This window comes from Oncorhynchus masou, chromosome 9, assembly GCF_036934945.1.
Source record: "Oncorhynchus masou masou isolate Uvic2021 chromosome 9, UVic_Omas_1.1, whole genome shotgun sequence".
Classification (NCBI taxonomy): domain Eukaryota; kingdom Metazoa; phylum Chordata; class Actinopteri; order Salmoniformes; family Salmonidae; genus Oncorhynchus; species Oncorhynchus masou.
Window position 1 is genome coordinate 51,785,067 of NC_088220.1, and position 23,365 is coordinate 51,808,431.

Here is a 23,365-nt window from a genome sequence, read left to right on the forward strand (position 1 = left end):
CCATGTCCTCGCCAGATGTAGCCTGACTGCCATTAGGCACCGAGATGAGATCCTCAGACCCCTTGTGAGACCATGTGCTGGTGCGGTTGGCCCTGGGTTCCTCCTAATGCAAGACAATGCTGGACCTCATGTGGCTGGAGTGTGTCAGCAGTTCCTGCTAGAGGAAGGCATTGTTGCTATGGACTGGCCCGCACGTTCCCCAGACCTGAATCCAATTGAGCACATCTGGGACATCATGTCTCGCTCCATCCACCAAGGCCACGTTTCACCACAGACTGTCCAGGAGTTGGCGGATCCTTTTGTCCAGGTCTGGGAGGAGATCCCTCAGGAGACCATCCGCCACCTCATCAGGAGCATGCCCAGGCGTTGTAGGGAGGTCATACAGGCACGTGGAGACCACACACACTACTGAGCCTCATTTTGACTTGTTTTAAGGACATTACATCAAAGTTGGATCAGCCTGAAGTGTGGTTTTCCACTTTAATTTTGAGTGTCACTCCAAATCCAGACCTCCATGGGTTGATACATTTGATTTCCATTGATAATATTTCTGTCATTTTGTTGTCAGCACATTTAACTATGTAAAGAAAAAAGTATTTAATAAGAATATTTCATTCATTCAGATATAGGATGTGTTATTTTAGTGTTCCCTTTATTTTTTTGAGCAGTGTATATTTTTTTCAGAGAAAAATGACTTAATTCCATCAGAGCATATGTTGAGACCAACAGCACGGGGAAAAACACACTAAATGTAGTGTTGACACAACACCCTAAAAGGGCCTTGGACCGTTTAGCATGACATCATGAAGGAAAGCAAAAACAGACATTGTTTTCACATTTTCCTGATTACAATCCTATCAGGCACACCTCTGACCAACTTGGACTAAAATGAGTATGATATGTCACATTTTGGTATGGTATGTATTAATTTGTGGATCCATTTCAAATGATATGTTATGAATTGCAATTCGTACAATATGTTACACATTTGCAATACGTATTATATGTTATGAATTCCCATTTGTTGTGGCTAACGTTAGCTAGGTGGCTAACACTAATGTTAGCTAGGTGGCTAACACTAACGTTAGCTAGGTGGCTAACGTTAGCTAGGCTAGGGGTTAGGAGTTAGGTTAAAGGATTAAGGTTAGGGTTAGCTAACATGCTAAGTAGTTGCAAAGTAGCTAAAATATACTAAGTGGTTGTTGCTAATTAGCTAAAATACTCAAGTTGTCCGTGATAAGATTCAAACTTGTAACCGTTGGTTTGCTAGACGTTCACATTATATGGCAACCCATCCACGTCAACCAACCACCCTCCTTTTGTTTGCGGGCTCTATTTCTTTTATGACGACTTTTATTCTTCGGCCCTAAAGGATGTGCGTTTGATGACACTTTAATACCATACTAAACATAAAATATTATACTAATTTGAGTGGCCATGATTTTCGTTTGCTATGTTATGACTAGTCTATGAGACCAGGCTGCTCTGACAGTGTGTCCTACTGTACCATACAAATTAATGGGTTCATTTGGGTAAAAGCTTACAGTAATTTCAAGCTTGGGTTCCTCAGAGAGTAATATAGTATACCAATTATCATATGCATGACAATCCCAAATACAGTAGTAATACACTACAAAGATCAGTATTCACAGTGTTAGTTATTTCTGACTGATATAGGACAACTGGGGTACACTAACACCTTGTCTTACCACTGAGGATATCAATCAAATGAAATGCCTCTGTAGATTGTATTTTATTTTGTATCAGTGTCCAGCCAGTGATTTGATTTGTGGTAAATGTCAAATTAGATTTAAATTCTGAATATACATGGGTTTGTGATGCCAATTAATTAATTAGCAGTGGAAGTTTCTGCATTTTGTGTTTTATCTGTAGCTTGGCAGGGCGCATTGGAGAGACCTGTTTGTGGTAAAATGATTTGAAAGCAATGCAGCGGGATTTGTTCGGCCAATTCTCAGCGGTGCTCACTAAAGCAAGGGGTGGGCTTGTCATGCTAAGAGTACGCAAGTGTAATAATACAGAAATGACTGTTTCGGTTACAGCATGGCCATTATTACATCTGATTAAGTGGCCTATGCCAATAACAACAACAAACATCAGTGGAATGGAATAGTCTAAGGCTGGGATATTTTACTGGTTGTTCGTTCCCGGAGTATTTTTGTGACAAGAGCTCCTTTAGAAATAACATTTTGTACAGACTCTAGACAAACCTAGTGTATGTCACTTGCTTACACCTCCTCCTGAACTTTCCACAATTAGGTGATTCAAAATCCATTTTAAAACATAGCTTAATCTAATTTAAACACTCATTCGTATTTCCATATTGACTTAACAAAGTAGGTCACCAGGCTCGCTTTAAACCCATTAATATCAATGAAAACATAACCTGCCTCTCGGAGATAAGACACCCATTGTATTTGAACTATTGACCTTAATCATTTCCATGTCATTGAGCAAAACCATTAAAACCATGGAGGCAGAGTGAGAGGCTGCAGATGGCCTCAATCTGATCTGGGAAACATTTGACTGGCAGAGCTGTGATCACATCTGATTAGGAATCTCACTGGCTCATTAGCAGGTAAGCAGTGGTGATGAGGGTGATAGCTGCCTTGCCCTGCTTACTTTAAATAGGCACATCATGCAGGTCTTGCAATGCCAATGTAGCGTGGACCTGGATCTTTTAATTTGCATTTTATTTCACCTTTATTTAACTCGCTCTGTACTGTTACCATTAGGAGGAGTTATATCTCCCTGACATCTCAAGAACACCCACCCTCTGCATGCAACAATGTGACAGTCCCATCAGCCAGTGGAATTACCCATCATCCTCACATTAGGGAATGGTATTGCAGTGTGAATGTCATTATGTGTGATTTCCAAATATGACAGACAAGACACAAGAAATGTTAATGGGGACATTAATCTTAAGTGTTTGTTATTCTATCTATTCAAATAGGCACCGACTGCAAGACAATGAACATTGAAGAAAGACAGCGACACAACACTGTTATCGGGCCCATGGTCAACACACTAATGCTTTTACGGCAACACATCAACCATACAGTTGAACCCCGACTTCGGTTTCCTGACATGATATTTGTTCAATGTACCGTTACAGCAGACACAACACAGTTGAAACGATGATACACTTAATTTATTTCCCAGTGAAATTGTCGAACACAAACACGTAGCATTGTGCTTCACTCTCCGGCTGACAGAACACATTTAGGATTTTTGGAGCTGTTACAATGCATCTGGAGGCTCATTGAAAGAGAAATGTAAACATGTCAAATCCATTGTTAGATAACCCTGTCCCACCCAGAACACATACCTACAATAGATGACGAGGTGGAGAAAGACACAGTTTGATGGCAAACATCCTTAGTTTCACGTTGCATCACATCTATGCGACTGAACTTACTGTGGTCTTTCTTACTGTCATCACAATGTACTCGTGGTCAATCTTGATATGATTATTTTCATCTGTATCAAACACATTTCAATCGCAGTTTACCATTTGAGGTACATAATGAGGTGTCATCCCCAAAACTGATAAAACATTTCACATGAGAATTCAAAAATTTCCCCCACGTTCTATTCTACATAAACTGAATCATCCCCCACTTCCACATAGTCTTGTGTTTTCTCATGTCCGCCCATTGCGGATCAGGATGGCTGTTCATTTCTTAACACCGAGTATGGTCATCTGAAGACACTCCTCTTTGAGGGCCACCAGCTCTGTCTTGTAGGTGCTGGCCTTGACCTCGCTGTACAGGCCCAGCTGCTTCTTGGTGGACAGTGGTGTCTCCAAGGTGACAGAGCCAGCTGTCAGTGCGTCAGCTGGCGAGGGCGAGTTCCGCTTGAAGACCCCCAGCAGGGTGGTGAGCGCGTGACCGACGTCATGGCGTGCGCCCTCGTTAACAAAACAGTAGAGGATGGGGTCAGCCACACAGTTCAGGCTGGTGAGCGCCAGCGCCACATGGTAGGCTGCAAACAGGTCCTCCTCTGCACCACAATCGCAGGGCTTCTGGAGGAAGAGGATGCTGCGACATAGCAGGAGCACGTGGTATGGCCCGAAGCACAGCAATACGATCAGGATTAGGCTCAGCGCCAGGCGCTTGATCTTGGCCTTCTCGTGGCACTCCGTGGACACATTGCCACGCACCGCCCGCAGAATGCCCCGGTACGCACCCAGCATGAGCAGCCAGGGAACCAGGAAACCCAGAAAGGTCCGGTAAAGGTTCATGCCTGCCACCCAGTCTTGCATGGGGTACTTCTCGAAGCAGAAGGTGTGGTTGAAACGGTCCTGGAAGAGCTCGTCGTGGAAGAGGGGTGCAGAGTTGGCCACTATCTCGATGGTCCACACCACGGAACTGACCAGCACGGCGGTTTTGACCCTCCGGACCTTGGCGAATTTGAGCGGGTAGGCCACGGCCAGGTATCGGTCGATGGAGATGCAGCAGAGGAAGGCGATGCTGACATAGATGTTGGTGTAGAAAATGAATCCGAACAGCTTGCAGGAATTCTGGCCGTGAATCCAGTCGTCGTGCTGGAGGAAGTAGTCGATCCATAGGGGCAAAGTGCCGATGTAGAGGAGGTCAGCCACGGAGAGGTTGATCAAGTAGATGCCCAGCTCGTTTTTCTGCTTCACCTGCAAGTAAGCCGCCCACAGAGCCATGCAGTTAGTGGGCAGGCCCAGGACGATGACAATGATGTACAGCGTAGGCTGGAAGTACTGGTCGATCTTTGAGTCCACATTGCAGAAGGAAATGTTGCACATTGTCCTCATATTCTGTAGGTGCATTGTTATTTTGACACTAAGCATTTGCAAGGTCAGGACAATCCGACATGTTGTTGTTAATGCGAAGGGAAGAGGGAAAACGACATTCCGTACAGTGACGTTTCCTTCTTGTTGAGTAATTCCTTATATCCAGGCCTGAAAGCAGACATTTTCTCCAGGCGGGCTTCACATGTCAAACAGCCGTCACCCATTTCACAGTTGGGTCCCACACCTTTTTCAGACAAGAGAAAAAAAGTGGTGAAATAAAACACCTCTTATTGACAAAGAGCCAGGCCACCACAAGGACCTCATAAATCTTGGAGAGACTATTGTCCGGGGTCTGTCGCTAGCTGTGGAGAGGGGGTTAGGGAGGATGATGGGGTGGAGGGGGAGGACCGGGCTACTCTGTGCTGGATGAGAGCTCTTCAAAGGCCAAACACACACACTTCCTCCAAGACAGTCACTGACGATCCGTGCCATGCACACAGCAGCAGCAGGCGATCTGTTAACTCAGGCCTCAGGCTCTGCCCACCTGAAACAGAAGAAAGGAGAGCGTGTGAGATATTGGAATTGGCAAGACACACTTCGTTTGAGTTTTCCAACCCAGTCAGTTTTTCACATAGGGTTCATGTTTATGCATTTGGAGTGAATTGTCAGATCCATTAAATTCTCAAGTTACTCTATATCAACCTTCTGCTGCCTATTGTTTCTGGTATGTAGTCAAACGTTCAACTTCCAATACTCCTCACCTCTCTGCTTGTTTTCATGTTGTTTTCAAGCCATTATTTCTTAGGTCATTCCGGTCTTTCTCAGTTTCTTATGTTTTGACTCATAGTGTATGCTTTACACAAGAATATAATTACAGTGGGGCAAAAAAGTATTTAGTCAGCCACCAATTGTGCAAGTTCTCCGACTTAAAAAGATGAGAGAGAGGCCTGTAATTTTCATCATAGGTACACTTCAACTATGACAGACAAAATTAGAAAAGAATCCAGAAAATCACATTGTAGGATTTTTAATTAATTAATTTGCAAATTATGGTGGAAAATAAGTATTTGGTCAATAACAAAGGTTTATCTCAATACTTTGTTATATACCATTTGTTGGCAATGACAGAGGTCAAACGTTTTCTGTAGGTCTGCAACTCAGCATTATTTGTCCTCCAAACACGATGAGTTGAGTTTTTAGCAAAAAGTTCTATTTTGGTTTCATCTGACCATATGACATTCTCCCAATCTTCTGGATCATCCAAATGCTCTCTAGTAAACTTCAGACGGGCCTGGACATGTACTGGCTTAAGCAGGGGGACACGTCTGGCACTGCAGGATTTGAGTCCCTGGCGGCGTAGTGTGTTACTGATGGTAGGCTTTGTTACTTTGGTCCCAGCTCTCTGCAGGTCATTCACTAGGTCCCCCCGTGTGGTTCTGGGATTTTTGCTCACCGTTCACAGGGTGAGATCTTGCGTGGAGCCCCAGATCGAGGGAGATTATCAGTGGTCTTGTATGTCTTCCATTTCCTAATAATGGCTCCCACAGTTGATTTCCTCAAACCAAGCTGCTTACCTATTGCAGATTCAGTCTTCCCAGCCTGGTGCAGGTCTACAATTTTGTTTCTGGTGTCTTTTGACAGCTCTTTGGTCTTGGCCATAGTGGAGTTTGGAGTGTGACTGCTTGAGGTTGCGGACAGGTGTCTTTTATACTGATAACAAGTTCAAACAGGTGCCATTAATACAGGTAACAAGTGGAGGACAGAGGAGCCTCTTAATGAAGAAGTTACAGGTCTGTGAGAGCCAGAAATCATGCTTGTTTGTAGGTGACCAAATACTTATTTTCCACCATAATTTGTAAATAAATTAATAAAAAATCCTACAATGTGATTTTCTGGATTTTTCCCCCTCATTTTGTCTGTCATAGTTGAAGTGTACCTATGATGAAAATTACAGGCCTCTCTCATCTTTTTAAGTTGGAGAACTTGCACAATTGGTGGCTGACTAAATACTTTTTTGCCCCACTGTACACTTGATACGAAAGTGTACTTTTTTATTGACAACACAGCACTCAACACACCACATTCCAAGTTCCTCCTTCTTGAAAAGAAATACAGACGGACACGAGGGACAGCCCTGTCTTATCCACCTGTCATGATTGGTCCAATTAGTCCCAATTCGGATGTAAACTAAACCAATCACCGGTAGCATAATATTCAGTAGTGAACAGTAGTTGGTGTAATTCCATGGTGTAATTCCACTATGTGTTGTATCAAGGTGTCATTTTCACCATTCAATTACAGGCAAAAAAATGGTTTTCTTGGGGAATTACACAGCATGCTTATAGCGATTACACCCTAACCATCATACTTGCATTGTAAAATGATGTCAAGAATTTCCCCTCTGATTATTGATTTATCTACCTCGGGGAGGAGCAGTGGAGAGGTGCTGAGTAGCAGAGATAGGCTAGGGTAAAGCTGTAAGGAAAGATAATGCAAGTAGACTTCAATTCATCCACAGAAATGTCTAATGACACTTGCATACATCAGCACCAGCACTAATATTATGACGGCGGGATTTTATAGCCTGTGCTGTTGGGGTTATTTTCATTTTCACAGATTTAAAGCTTATGTGGATCTGAAAAGAAAAAAATTAACACTGACACTGAAGAATGTGGTTTGTGCCTACTGTCAATTTCAGATGCTTATCTCAAAGTGTTTGCATGCGAGGGAGGAATCTTAACACTGCAATGTCAACTACAATATAATGTAGTTGTGATCTATACCTGACCCTGAGACAAACTGGACTTAACATGCTTGATATTGGGTTGACTTTGAAGTTAATAATGCACAGGTCTTTCTATTAATGCTCACCCTGGTGATTTGAATTTTTTACATTATTTGCCTGGGTATATTCATTTTCTGTACTTAGACTGTGTTGACAACTCTTCCTTCATGGCTCAGTGACCACACTGATGTTATCATCATACCTCCGCTAGTCTTTTGAAGGTTGTAGGCGTACTGACAACATTCATCAGGTTCAACGTCTTCCAACAGTTTGCTTTGGCGTACAAGCCTCAGCCTGTATAATATAACTCACCCGAAGGGTGTTTGTTTTGTCCTGTGTCCTCCTACCTGGTCAGTCGAGCCCAGAGGCCTGCCTGGCTGGATGACTCTTGTAATTGTGCCATGTCTAAACCTGTGCCATATTGGACGTTATGCTAGCCAGTGGTTTGTGAGGGCTTGACATTGTTGCCCACACAGCCTATAGATTCCAGTGGGAGCAACAGGGAGAACTAGGGGAGCCTGTGCTAACCTGGAACACATTGTGCAACAAAGCGTGGCGTTTGATCAGCTGCCAGCTAGGATTATCGAAGCCCTACCACACAAAGCCCACCACTTTGGCTGTCGCGCCCAGCACCCCCGCACAATGCATTCACCCTTCACTCCCATAAATGTGCTTAGCCCACACTTTTTGCTCACTCCTACAAATGTCACTTCCGTTCAACAGATTTTGGTCTGTAGGTCTTTTGTTTACTTTTGTTTCAGAGATTTCCATTGTCAATGGGGGTATATACATTGGATGTCTTTCCATGGGTATATTCAGCTATAGTTTGCATGAGAGTGTGCCCTTATACCATAATACAGTGGGTAACTGAAACTAATTGAAAACGTTGATGAATGATGGATCCCAACTTAACTCAGTCTAATTTCACAAAGTCCTTGTGAGCAACTACCACGATCTTGGCGCCACCATTGTGTAGAAGTTATCATGACGTCCTAACTCACACCAGAGTGCTGTTGGTCTGTGCCATTGTACCCTGGTAATTGGGGCACATGTAGGTCACCCTCTATAATGAATGAATAATAGACCAGACTTTTCCATAGAACCAGCATAACAGGTCTCAAAGCGTGAAGTGCTCTAACAAGGAGCTCTAACATTACAGGAACTTCCCAGTGAGTATTTCTGGATGTCTAGTGGTTTAACCATGAGCTAAAGCTGATGGACCTAACATAGTGAGAAAGCGCTCACTCAGGCACAAGACAAGTGTGTTCAGGAGAATCGGAAACTAGCTGGCGGTTAGCCAAACAGTCACTTTGACTATAAAACACTGGGAGTAAAAGTACTATGACTAACAATTCAATGCATAACACAACACAAGTAAATCCAGGACAAAGGAACCTAGACACGGTCTTCTTAATCTTAACCCATTAGACTCTATACTGTACCATCATGAACTAGTGATTCTGATATATACATAGCCACAGGAAAAACACTAGGATACAGTCTATTGAGATTATTTGGTGAGCTTTGTTGAACTAATCCTTATGCCAATGAAAACAGAGCTTGCACAGCATTGAACTTACTAAACACATAGGACTTAGTTTGTTTCTTTATTAAATGTAGGTTAGTGGATGTTACGAACCCCTTACTCCCAGCAGTCTGGGGGGGAGGGAAACGAGACCCGTAACATATCTTATGCAAATCACAAAAGTAAAAAGGAACTGTGAGAACTAAAAGAAATCCACAGACAACCTAAACCTACCGTCAAACACTTTAGGTTTCTTGTCAAACACACAGTGATGGGGTGTGGGAAAAAGGGTCTGAGCTGGACCCAAGGAAAGAAATAATAAATATCCAAAAAACCCTAAGCCAGTCTTACTGGGTAAAGAACAGCTAGCTAACTAACCAATAAGATACAGTGGGTGGTCCGCCCAGTACTAACTAGAGTATTTAGACAAAGTTTTCCTACGGGTAATGTATGCCCATGTGCGACTTGGCTTGGTATCCCCTTTTCCCACCAACAAACAAACAGCCATACACCACAGCAATACATACTCACATGATAACGGACAATATGAGATGTAGGCTCAAAAACAAAAGAGAGATAGCTCCAGAGACAACTGATTGGGTTTCTTTTAAACCAAGGGAAATGGAAAAGGAGCAGGTGCAGGTGCAACTTCAGTTTGGTGACTGCCACCTGTGACTAGGGCAGAAGTAGAGAAATCAAACACACAGGATACCTGTATCCGTAACACTCCCACCCTTAAAAGAGCAACCCGATAAGGATTGCGACCAAAGTATTTACAACGAATACTAACAAGTTCAACAAGCAAAGGCAGCCTAACGAGACATACAAAAATCGTATATTTTTAAACATGAGACAAAGCATCTGCCAATACATTTTCAGAACCCTTTTTGTGGTGGATCTCCAAATTATAATTCTGTACAATAAGCGCCCAACGCATAAGGCGCTGGTTCTGGTTGTACAGTGCCTTGCGAAAGTATTCGGCCCCCTTGAACTTTGCGACCTTTTGCCACATTTCAGGCTTCAAACAAAGATATAAAACTGTATTTTTTTGTGAAGAATCAACAACAAGTGGGACACAATCATGAAGTGGAACGACATTTATTGGATATTTCAAACTTTTTTAACAAATCAAAAACTGAATAATTGGGCGTGCAAAATTATTCAGCCCCTTTACTTTCAGTGCAGCAAACTCTCTCCAGAAGTTCAATGAGGATCTCTGAATGATCCAATGTTGACCTAAATGACTAATGATGATAAATACAATCCACCTGTGTGTAATCAAGTCTCCGTATAAATGCACCTGCACTGTGATAGTCTCAGAGGTCCGTTAAAAGTGCAGAGAGCATCATGAAGAACAAGGAACACACCAGGCAGGTCCGAGATACTGTTGTGAAGAAGTTTAAAGCCGGATTTGGATACAGAAAGATTTCCCAAGCTTTAAGCATCCCAAGGAGCACTGTGCAAGCGATAATATTGAAATGGAAGGAGTATCAGACCACTGCAAATCTACCAAGACCTGGCCGTCCCTCTAAACTTTCAGCTCATACAAGGAGAAGACTGATCAGAGATGCAGCCAAGAGGCCCATGATCACTCTGGATGAACTGCAGAGATCTACAGCTGAGGTGGGAGACTCTGTCCATAGGACAACAATCAGTCGTATATTGCACAAATCTGGCCTTTATGGAAGAGTGGCAAGAAGAAAGCCATTTCTTAAAGATATCCATAAAAAGTGTCGTTTAAAGTTTGCCACAAGCCACCTGGGAGACACACCAAACATGTGGAAGAAGGTGCTCTGGTCAGATGAAACCAAAATTAAACTTTTTGGCAACAATGCAAAATGTTATGTTTGGTGTAAAAGCAACACAGCCCATAACCCTGAACACACTATCCCCACTGTCAAACATGGTGGTGGCAGCATCATGGTTTGGGCCTGCTTTTCTTCAGCAGGGACAGGGAAGATGGTTAAAATTGATGGGAAGATGGATGGAGCAAAATACAGGACCATTCTGGAAGAAAACCTGATGGAGTCTGCAAAAGACCTGAGACTGGGACAGAGATTTGTCTTCCAACAAGACAATGATCTAAAACATAAAGCAAAATCTACAATGGAATGGTTCAAAAATAAACATATCCAGGTTTTAGAATGGCCAAGTCAAAGTCCAGACCTGAATCCAATCGAGAATCTGTGGAAAGAACTGAAAACTGCTGTTCACAAATGCTCTCCATCCAACCTCACTGAGCTCGAGCTGTTTTGCAAGGAGGAATGGGAAAAAATTTCAGTCTCTCGATGTGCAAAACTGATAGAGACATACCCCAAGCGACTTACAGCTGTAATCGCAGCAAAAGGTGGGGCTACAAAGTATTAACTTAAGGGGGCTGAATAATTTTGCACGCCCAATTTTTCAGTTTTTGATTTGTTAAAAAAGTTTGAAATATCCAATAAATGTCGTTCCACTTCATGATTGTGTCCCACTTGTTGTTGATTCTTCACAAAAAAAATACAGTTTTATATCTTTATGTTTGAAGCCTGAAATGTGGCAAAAGGTCGCAAAGTTCAAGGGGGCCGAATACTTTCGCAAGGCACTGTACATCCGGTGGAGAAACACTAAGGGGTTATCAGAAAGATGTTTGTTTCTGTCGGCGCGATGCGTGGAGAAACCAGCTGGCTGCACCGACTCCGATAGCGTCTCTCCAGTGAGCCATGTTTCCGTGAAGCAAAGAACGTTGCAGTCTCTGATGTCCCTCTGGAATGCTACCCTTGCTTGGATTTCATCAACCTTGTTGTGAAGAGACTGGACATTGGCGAGAAGTATACTAGGGAGTGGTGCACGATGTGCCCGTCTCCGGAGTCTGACCAGAAGACCACTTTGTTTCCCTCTTTTACGAAGTCGTTTTTTTGGGTCGCCGGCTGGGATCCATTCCGTTGTCCTGGGTGAAAGGCAGAACACAGGATCTGTCAGGATTTGGCCAGGGTTGTTCCGGGTTTTTTCACTAGATGCCCCCATTGTGCTTTTTGACCTTATGTTTTTTCCCTTGATCCCCATTATTATTTGCACCTGTGCCTCGTTTCCCCTGATTATATTTAAACCCTTAGTTTCCCTCAGTTCTGTGCTCTGTGTTTGTATGTTAGCACCCAGCCCTAGTGTTCTGTGTGCTCTTGTCGATTCCGGGTGACGCTCTTGTGGAATTCTGTTTTTTTTGTTTTGTTTATTTTTTGTGAGTATCTCTTGAGGCTTTTTTGTGCTTTACCTTCCACCTTTTGGATTTGCCATTTTTGTATTTGAAGGACTTTTTTACTTTATTAAATACACCGTCTTAAGTACTGCTGTGTCTGCCTCATCTTCTGGGTTCTGCTAACTATTCGTGGCTCAGTTGGTTAAGTGACTGTTTCTCACTCCGGAGACCCAGGTTTGTAACCGGGTCCTGACAGGATCCGCTTCGCGAAAGTCATATTCTTGGTCGTACTGATGGTGAGTTGATGCTGCTCTTATATTCAGTAGTTGTTCTCGACTGTATGTAATGAAACCTAAGATGACCTGGGGTACTAATGTAAGAAATAACACGTAAAAAAAACAAAAAACTGCATAGTTTCCTAGGAACGCGAAGCGAGGCTGCCATCTCTGTCGGCGCCGGAAGTAATTCTACGACATTTGTCAAAAACCTCCTACATAGGGTTATCCAAAAAGGATTTCAAATCAAAAGTAGCTATTTTGAACTACCACTAAAACACAAGCGCCAACAAATAGCAAACTAATGCTACATCAGCTATTCCCAGCTGTGACGCTCAACACTGAACTAGACCACCAAAATTATTTGCACGAGCGGCATGGGTGTCAGTAAAGACTTGATCCCGGATGAGCCCCCACTTATGTTACGAACCCCTTACTCCCGGCAGTCTAGGGGGGAGGGAAACGAGACCCGTAACATATCTTACGCAAATCACAACAGTGAAAAGGAACTGTGAGAACTAAAAGAAATCCACAGACAACCTAAACCTACCGTCAAACACTTTAGGTTTATTGTCAAACACACGGTAATGGGGTGTGGGAAAAAGGGTCTGAGCTGGACCCAAGGAAAGAAATAATAAATATCCAAAAACCCCTACTGGGTAAAGAACAGCTAGCTAACTAACCAATAAAATACAGTGGGTGGTCCGCCCAGTTCTAACTAGGGTATTTACACAAAGTTTTCCTACGGGTAATGTATGCCCATGGGCGACTTGGCTTGGTATCCCCTTTTCCCACCAACAAACAAACAGCCATACACCACAGCAATACATACTCAGATGATAACAGACAATTTGAGATGTAGGCTCAAAAACAAAAGAGCGATAGGTCCAGAGACAACTGATTGGGTTTCTTTTAAACCAAGGGAAAGGGGATGGGATTGGGTAAGGGAAAAGGAGCAGTGTCTTCAGATTGGCGGCTGATGACTGCCACCTGTGACTAGGGCAGAAGGAGAGATAACAAATACACACAGGACACCTGTATCCGTAACAGTGGACCATTAGCTTCAGGTTAGTCAGGAGTCACACAGCTGAAGCACCAGTGGCCTCCATACCTCTGTGTGTTATTTCTTTGAAACATATCAGATAACTGTGATTTATTGTTCACAGTTATATCTATTTGACCAACCTTCATATGTTTCATAATGGTGACTTTTGCTCTTTAGATTCAACGACAGTCGCCATTTTACCGCACATGAATAAGTGCATTTGTGCAACTGAATTAGCAGTGTCCCCTGGCCAATATTCAAACGGCATGTAATACTTAAAACTGCCAGACACGGTTAAGTCTGAACACCATTTACCATAATATAAGATTTTTTATCTATTTCCAGCTCGGGAGAAATTGTCAGTGTTGCTTGGATTGGGACAGGAAACACAAGGATGTGAGTCTCATTCAGACAGTTCTATCTAACCTGGCGATGGCTGTCCAAGCCGCACCGCAACCACTCAAACTATTCCTTGTCTGATAGAAAAGTAACCCTTTTGGTGAACCCTATGACGAACGGACAATTGAGAAGCTAGGGCCACAATAGACAGTTCATAATCGATTTACATTCATTTAGCCTATGACATTTTCATAGGGAAACTTTGAGATTGAAATAAACTTCTGAAGAATATATTCTTTGACACAAGTGACATAGTAAAAACACTCCAGGTAATATATGCTTCAAAGCACAGATCTGAGATCAGTTTTTCCTACTCCTTACCTCAATAGTAGTGACGACCTCACACCAGATTAGCGCGGATAAGCAATCTATACCATCACCATACTGACCCAACATTACTCAATATTAGCAATGGTAAGGATGGTTGTTCCCTCCCTGTAACATAACCAGTTGGACAAGTGACATTACCAGTTGGACAGTGTCGCAGGCATTCACAAGTCTGTGTTTTGGACAGGTCATCCCAGTTGGACGGCCCAGTTGGTCCCAGTTTAATAATGAGCGTAAACACATAGGCCCCCGATGGCCTCGGCGAGGACCCCTCTCTGTCAACTCTCTGAGGTCGGGTGGGAAAGACCCTGCGTATTCGAATCAGCTGCACAACAATAAACACAGTAGGGATGGTGAGCACGAACCTGGCAGTGTTTCAATCAACCACCAGCAATGCCCGGGAGAGAGAGAGGCGCTTCTGTTTCCCCCTCACTTAACGAGAGGGAGAGAGGGAGAGAGGGAGAGAGAGAGAGAGAGAGAGAGAGAGAGAGAGAGGGGGAGAGAGAGAGAGGGGGAGAGAGAGAGAGAGAGAGGGAGAGAGAGGGAGAGAGAGAGAGATGGGTCTAAAATTGAGCTGCATGATTATTCATTCATTAGGGCAGATCAGTGAGAGGATACTACGAGAAAGCTTGGCAGGTCTCCTAAACAGACAACAAACAGAGGGGTCAGCTAAGGGTTATTTGTGTTGGACTGAATGCATAGAGCACAGGGAAAGGTCAAAGGGATCATGTCGTCTGCAACTCCCTGACTCTGGTCTCTGAAGAACTTGGGACTTGTACTTTGTATTCTAATGGGAATGCATTCATTGGCAGTTCCACAAGTGTGAATAACACATGGGCTCATCAGATAGTTATGAATGTGAGACGATAATTATTCAAATAATCAAAGCACACAAAATATCAATGTTAAAAACAATGTAAAAAAGAAAATAATAAATGTACATTATTCTAGTATGTGTAATTTCATCCCCAAATACATACTTGATTACCCACTGGTTGGGCCGGGGGTCTAGTGGACCTACAAGGTTTGCCACAAAAAAAACAATTATTGAAAAAGTTTTTTAACCTCTTGAAACTCTAGGGGCGCAATTTCATTTTTGGATGAAAAACGTTCCCGTTTTAAACAAGATATTTTGTCACAAAAAGATGCTCGACTATGCATATAATTGATAGCTTTGGAAGGAAAACACTCTGAATTTTCCAGAACTGCAAAGATATTGTCTGTGGGTGCCCTAGAACGGGAGCTACAGGCAAAACCAAGATGAAACGGCAAACAGGAAACCAGCAGGATTTTGAGGCTCCGTTTTCCATTGTCTCCTTATATGGCTGTAAATGCGAGAGGAATGAGCCTGCCCTTTCTGTCGTTTCCCCAAGGTGTCTGCAGCATTGTGACGTATTTGTAGGCATATCATTGGAAGATTGACCATAAGAGACTACATTTTCCAGGTGTCCGCCCGGTGTCCTCCGTCGAAATTGGTGCGTCTTTTTCAGCTGCTGGTATTTTTCCATGCGATTCTGAGGGGAAAGCAGGCTTCCACAAACTGCATATCAATGAAGAGATATGTGAAAAAACACCTTGAGGATTGATTCTAAACAACGTTTGCCATGTTTCGGTCGATATTATGGAGTTAATTCGGAAAAAGTTTGATGTTTTGGTGACTGAATTTTCGGTTTGTTTCGGTAGCCAAATGTGATGTACAAAACGGAGCGATTTCTCCTACACAAAGATTCTTTCAGGAAAAAACTGAACATTTGCTATGTAACTGAGAGTCTCCTCATTGAAAACATCCGAAGCTCTTCAAAGGTAAATGATTTTATTTATTTGGTTATCTGGTTTTTGTGAAAATGTTGCGTGCTAAATGCTACTCAAAATGCTAAGCTAGCTTAGCATACTCATACACAAAATTAGTGATTTGCTATGGTTCAAAAGCATATTTTGAAAATCTGAGATGACAGTGTTGTTAAGAAAAGGCTAAGCTTGAGAGCAGGCGCATTATTTTCATTTTATTTGCGATTTTCAGAAATCGTTAACATTGCGTTATGCTAATGAGCCTGAGGCTTTATTCACGACCCCGGATCCGGGATGGGGAGTATCAAGAGGTTTAAGGACTAAATTGCTAATCTTCTCCCTTTCCTGAAAATCCCACCCCCGTTAATTAATTGACAGACCTGAAACCCTATCAACCCTGTGACTCACACATATCCTGCTCCTCCCCTGACAATCCCACCCACAGTGATAGATGTGGCCACTGTCTGTAACTTATTTAGAATTCAAGGCACACTTAACTTCTCTCAGCAGCATACACATTTGACGCCACAAGAGTAGAAATGGCTTAATTGGTCGATATTACTTACCAAGCCAAGCAGAGTTGTTTCATCGAGATACAAACATTAAAAAACAAATCAAATCAAACATTTCCTGTGCATACAGGCACAGCTACTGGGCATGCAGTTTTCTGTAAAATGTGCAGCCTTTGGTAGGCTGATGGAAGGGCAAGCCACAAAGGCAGAGGCTGCGATACAGAAAAGCAGACACGATGGTTCATACAGGCAACGTGAAAGGATCCAATGAATTTGCTTGGGGTGCACGCAGCTAAAATGATATGTGACAACACCCTGAGTGCATCGGACATTAAACAACGATACAAATGTAACAACAGCACATGAGTGCTTTCTAACTGCGCGGAAGCAAAACAGTGGCGTGCGGGAGTGAAGCAAAAACTTTGGAGGGGTCAAAACCATTCATCTTGAGAAGACGGGGGAGAGAGTGCAAAATGCAATCTGTTAATTATTATATCATATATACAACATTTGAATACATACTAGCTCAAAACATTTCAAATAATTTAAAATGAAAAATTACTCAATGGATGTTCATTTTCTGGTAAAAAAAAAAGAGGGTGTAGCAAAAACCCAATTTTTCACCCAACATGATGTGGACCCAACACGAAAAATACATTGAATTTTAAGTAAGTCATCAACCAGTATTGTTTTCATCTCATTTCAACCAGCGTTGTAAACATTGAAATTAGGGTACAACCTCAACTTAAATACATAGACTTAACCGGTTGTTACATCAATCTAATTTCAACATAATCATCACAACAATGTATACATTTAAATTTCAATGAAAATTCCACAGAAATGTACAAAATATTTTCATCCTACTGTATATTCAATATAGCCTATATTGGGGTGTTTGAGATTATGTTGAACTTTGAATAACATTGAATAGTTAAAAGTAACTCCTCTAACTCAAATAAAATATGTCTAATCAAATATGATATTCTACATACTGTCAACCACCCCAATATACACTGAGTATACCAAACATTCGGAAAACCTTTCTAATATTGAGTTCCCCCCTACACATTTGCCCTCAGAACAGCCTAAATTCATTGGGGCATGGACTCTACAAGGTGTCAAAAGCGTTCCACAGGGATGTTGGCCCATGTTGACTCCAATGCTTCCGACAGTTGTGTTAAGTTGGCGGCTGGATGTCTGTTGGGTGGTGGACCATTTTTGATACACACAGGAAACTTGAGTGTGAAAAACCTAGCAGCGTGGCAGTTCTTCACACTAACCGGTGCACCTAGTACCTACTACCATACCCCGTTCAAAGGCACTTAAATATTTTGTCCATTCACCCTCTGCCCATTCACCCTCTGAATGACACACATACACAATCCATGTCTCAATTGTCTCAAGGCTTAGAAATCCTTCTTTAAATTGTCTCCTCCCCTTCATCTTCACTGACTGAAGTGGGTTTAACAAGTGACATCAATAAGGGATCATAGTTTTAACCTGGATTCAACTCGTTAATCTATGTCATCAAAAGAGCAGGTGGTCTTAATGTTTTGTATACTCAGTGTATATTGAATATAGGATGAAAAAGTTTCTATGTGGAATTTTCAACGCAATTTCAACGTATATGTAGTTCTGATGATTATGTTGAAATTAGATTGATGTAACAACATGTTAGTCCGGTTACGTCAATGTTTTTAAGTTGACATTTTAACCTAATTTCAATGTTTACAACGCTGGTTGAAATGAGATGAAAACAGTGCTGGATGATGACCTTTTTCTAATCCCAATGTATTTTCCACGTTGATTCCACGTCACAATACGTCGACAAATTACTTTGAAACAACGTGTGTGCCTTGTGGGTAGGAAATGGGTAGGAAGTGGGTAGGAAATGACGTGACATAACTCAAGCTAGCAGCTGCCGCTGACATAATAACTGGTGGAGTGGAAAAATAACATCTAACCAACGTAATACAGACGCTGCCACTCACACGTCTAGCTATGAATCACACATCTTTTTCATCAAAAGAAATGAGTCATAAGATAATAATCTTCTTTAGAAGGATTACTTGCCTCACTGATTCTAAACCCACAGGATGCAGCTGTACACTAGGGCTACACATGGTCATCTCAAGTCCAGCTGCCATTGGAAATAGTTATTGTGACATCACAGCATACGGTATAGTGTACAAGATGAAACCCTGATGAGGGAAGCATAGCTGTCAAACTGTTGGTATCTATTACATGTATTGCTTAGGAGCCAGAGTGCGTGGGTGTTATTTTCTACCATAACACAGCAATGCTATCTACAGAATGTGGATAAGAGTTGAGATCATCTTTAGGTTCAACACATTCGAGCTCATATGTTGTTGTGCTCTCCGGGGAATCCTGCTCTTCCAGCTGGTGGAGAAGCCACACTGTGCTGAGTCTCTGGTGTCACACAATGTCCTATGCCGAACTCAACTGAACCAGAGCTAGCTGACTGCCGAGGGCATCTGTTTTCAAAAGTCTCGGTCACCACTGTTTGGAGTATGTTTGGCAGAGGCCAAACTCAGATGTGAAGATACAGGCACTTTGTGTGGCCGTGCTGGCCTGGTGATGGTTTTGAAGTGATCTAATGTTCGCCTTTTTGCAACGGTCAACACAACAGCTGTTCAAATGAAGAACTGCTCACAGCACGTAGTTTGGTTTGTCACAAGGAAGCAGTGCAGGGCACAACTCTACAAGGCCCAAAATGAATAGATGTTCATTTTCAAATGATTCATATAATGACAAATTCGACTTGGCATTTATCAGGGCTGTGTAAGGTGACTAGGTAACAGGAAGTATATTATATAACGTGCCATGTTCAGATTCTCAAAAAAATCCTTTAAAAGGCCCAGTGCAGTCCTTGTATGTATCCACACTATGGAGGTTGGAATAATACTGTGAAATTGCGAAAATTATGATAATGCCCTTTTAGTGTAAGAGCTGTTTGAAAAGAAATTTCAACCTGTTTAGGCGGGACTGAGTTTTGGCCTGCCTGGTGACATCATCAGGGGGTAAACTATAACATTTGATTTGATTTGAAATTAGTTAGACCAATAAGAGAGTTCCAAACCTCTCTGCCAATAACAGATAGTTTTCAGTTTGACCCTCCCCACTCAGACCACTCCCAGACAGACCTCGCAAAATTCTTGCTTCAGAAATTGCCCTTCGCTAAGAAGCTATTTCAGTTTATTTTTTAAAACATTTTTTAATTGAAAACAATCACAGTAAAGTACTTAATTGTTAACCAGAATGTTTTAATATATTTAATTGTTTTTTTAGACAGTGATAGTCAGAAATGGAGGCTACATTTGAATTGGATTTAAGCAGGCAAGTCAGTTTGGAACAAACTCTTACTTACAATGACGGGGAAACATATAGAGAGGAAGGACTGAGACGGGATTCATACCCACATCGCCAGTGGTATACGGTCTAGAGGGCTAACCACTAGGGCAGACTCCGGCACAAAAGCATTCCTTTCTGAACGTATAGGTGATGACACAGACTTATCAATGGTTCACATCTAGTCTAACTGGATACCAGAGTTGACCATGAGTATACTTCAAATGTTAGGCTACTCCTTTTACAGATGAGTCATGGTTATACATTCTTTGCATTAGATTACTGATAACTAGGTGTTCGGATGCCAACTGCACCCTACCAGCTGTGCTTTGTATCTGGATTGTCCACTAGCTGGAACTGGAAAAAAATGGACTCATCAGAGTACATTACACGGCCAAACAAAACCGCAACGGTGGTAACAGAGTCATGACCAACAAATAGGTGGCACAACAAGCAATCCAAACTTAGTACGGTGGGCAAGAGATAGTTATCATAATTATCATCACTCACTCTGACCGCACTGTCTTTAAGTATGAGTCGTTGAATGTCATAAGACCAAAGCTTTGTGTGTGTGTGTGTGTGTGTGTGTGTGTGTGTGTTTGTCATTTCTATCAAAGATGAGGTGGTTGCTGAAAATATCAAGATAAAAAGTGCCCCAAACCCAACCAGGAGCAAGAAAATTCAATTTAGCGAGGAACAGCGAGAGGGAGATGGATAAGAGGTGCTAAAACCAGGTCAGGAACACATTCATTACCCAGTCTCTACTCTTCTGACAAAAACAATGCTCTACTTTACAGAGGCTGGCCTTTTGATCGTGGTCTCATCTGTTTCTTTCTGCTTCATCCGACTCACTGATCAGCTGAAACGTGGGCTTGATAGGGTCGTCAAAAATACGTCTTTCATGCGCATGAGATCCTGTTTCTATTATAAGATCATAGGAAGCAACATGATTGCTGCTCAACAGACACCCTGGTTTCAGTTCCTATTTCATCGATGTAGTGCAGCTCAGAATGGGCGTTGGAGGCATGACGACACAGTAGACCATTACAGCCTTGCTAACCATAGGGGTAGTTGAGGTGTCAGGGCAGTTATCACCGTCTAGACTATGTGGTGTGCTCAGTCGTCGACATGCACCTAGCCCCCTAATTAGGATTATGTCGGGATTTTGTCTTGGTAAAGGTCGTAAGAGCAAACATACACATCTCCCATGCAGAGGACACACACACAAACTTAGTTCACCATATGTCGCACTTTGGCTCACCTAGGTTACTACAGTACCTATGATACACAATGATATATATATATATATATACAGTGGGGAGAACAAGTATTTGATACACTGCTGATTTTGCAGGTTTTCCTACTTACAAAGCATGTAGAGGTCTGTAATTTCTATCATAGGTACACTACAACTGTGAGACATGGAATCTAAAACAAAAATCCAGAAAATCAAATTTAAGAAATTCATTTGCATTTTATTGCATGACATAAGTATTTGATACATCAGAAAAGCAGAACTAAATATTTGGTACAGAAACCTTTGTTTACAATTACAGAGATCATACGTTTCCTGTAGTTCTTGACCAGGTTTAGACATCTAGATTCCATCTCTCACAGTTGAAGTGTACCTATGATAACAATTACAGACCTCTACATGTTTTGTAAGTGGGAAAACCTGCAAAATCGGCAGTGTATCAAATACTTGTTATCCCCACTGTATATTATTATGAACTTCTCTGCCCAATTTCGTGATATCCAAGTGGTAGTTAAGATCCTGTCTAATCGCTGCAACTCTCCAATGGAGTTGGGAGAGGCAAAGGTCGAGAGTCATGTGTCCTCCGAAACACGACCTGCCAAGCCGAACTGCTTCTTACAACACTGCTTGCTTAAACGGAAGCCGGCCACACCAATGTGTCGGAGGAAACCCCATCCAACAGACAAACGAAGTCAGCTTGCAGGGGCCCAGTCTGCCACAAGAAGTCGCTAGATCACAATGAGCCTTGGAAATCACCCCCGTCCAAACCCTCCCCTGACCCAAACGACGCTGGGCCAATTGTGCGCCGGCCCATGGGACTCCTGGTCACGGCCAGCTGTGACACAGCCTGGGATCGAACCAAACAGATTTAATTTGAACGCAGGGAAACTGAAATCTGTCTTACCCAATTTCTACCAGCATGTCACCTTTGCAACTAGAGGTCGACAAAACTCTAGATCACCTTACTCCACCCCATGGAAACCCATACAAAGCTCCCCTTTGCCCTCAATTTGGCAAATCTGACCATAACTCTATCCTCCTGATTCCTGCTCCCATGCAAAAACTCAAACAGGAAGTACCATTCAATACGGAAATGGTCCGATGAAACAGATGCTAAGCTACAAGAGTCACACAGCTGAAGCACAGCGGACTCCACACCTCTGTGAGTTATTTATTTGATCATATCAGATATAACTGTAATTTATTGTTTACAGTTACATCTACAGTTACATCTACAGCATTTGACCAACCTTAATACGTGACTTGCGATTTAAATATGCTGACCCTCAACACGGGGGCCTCTCAGGGGTGCGTGCTTAGTCCCCTCCTGCACCCTATTCACCCACGACTGCGTGGCAGCACACAACTCCAACACGATCATTAAGTTTGCTGATGTCACAACGGTGGTTGGCCTGATCACCGACGACGATGAGACAGCCTATAGGAAGAAGAACAACAGCCTCTCCATCAAAGTCAGGAAGTCAAAGGAGCTGATCATGGACTACAGGAAACGGAGGGCCGAGCACGCCCCCATTCACATCAACGGGGCTTTAGTGGAGCGGGTTGAGAGCTTTAAGTTCCACGGTGTCCACATCACTAAGGATCTACCATGGTCCACACAAACCAACACAGTCATGAAGAAGGCACGACAACACCGCTTCCCCCTTTAGGAGGCTGAAAAGATTTGTCATGAGACCTCAGATCCTCAAAAAGTTCTACAGCTGCACCATTAAGGGCAATTTGACTGGATGTATCTTCGCTTGGTATGACAACTGCTTGGCATCTGACCACAAGGTGGTACAGAGGGTAGTGTGTATGGCCCAGTACATCAATGGGGCTGAGCTTCCTGGCATCCAGGACCTCTATACCAGGTGATGTCAGAGGAAGGCCCTAAAAATTGTCAAAGACCCCAGCCACTCAAGTCATAGATTTTTATCTCTGCTACCGCATGGCAAGTGGTACCGATGCACCAAGTCTGGAACCAACAGGACCCTGAACAGCTTTACCCCGAAGCCATTAGACTGCTAAATAGTTAATTGAATAGTTAACCAAATAGCTACCTGGACACCTGCATTGACCCCTTTAGCAGTAACTTCTTTGACTCATCAAATAAGCTGATGC

At 42.6% G+C, this 23,365-nt stretch overlaps 1 protein-coding gene across 1 annotated transcript in view; it reads right to left on the reverse strand.

Moving 5' to 3' along the window:
• Positions 1–3,150: 3,150 nt before the first annotated feature.
• Positions 3,151–23,365, reverse strand: part of LOC135545244 (G-protein coupled receptor 4-like) — a 32,842-nt gene continuing 12,627 nt past the window's right edge. Inside the window, exon 2 of the mRNA XM_064972874.1 lies at positions 3,151–5,330. Within this exon, the coding sequence (XP_064828946.1) occupies positions 3,698–4,843 (1,146 nt within the window). The 5' untranslated portion in view covers positions 4,844–5,330 and the 3' untranslated portion in view covers positions 3,151–3,697. The remainder of the gene's footprint in view (positions 5,331–23,365) is intronic.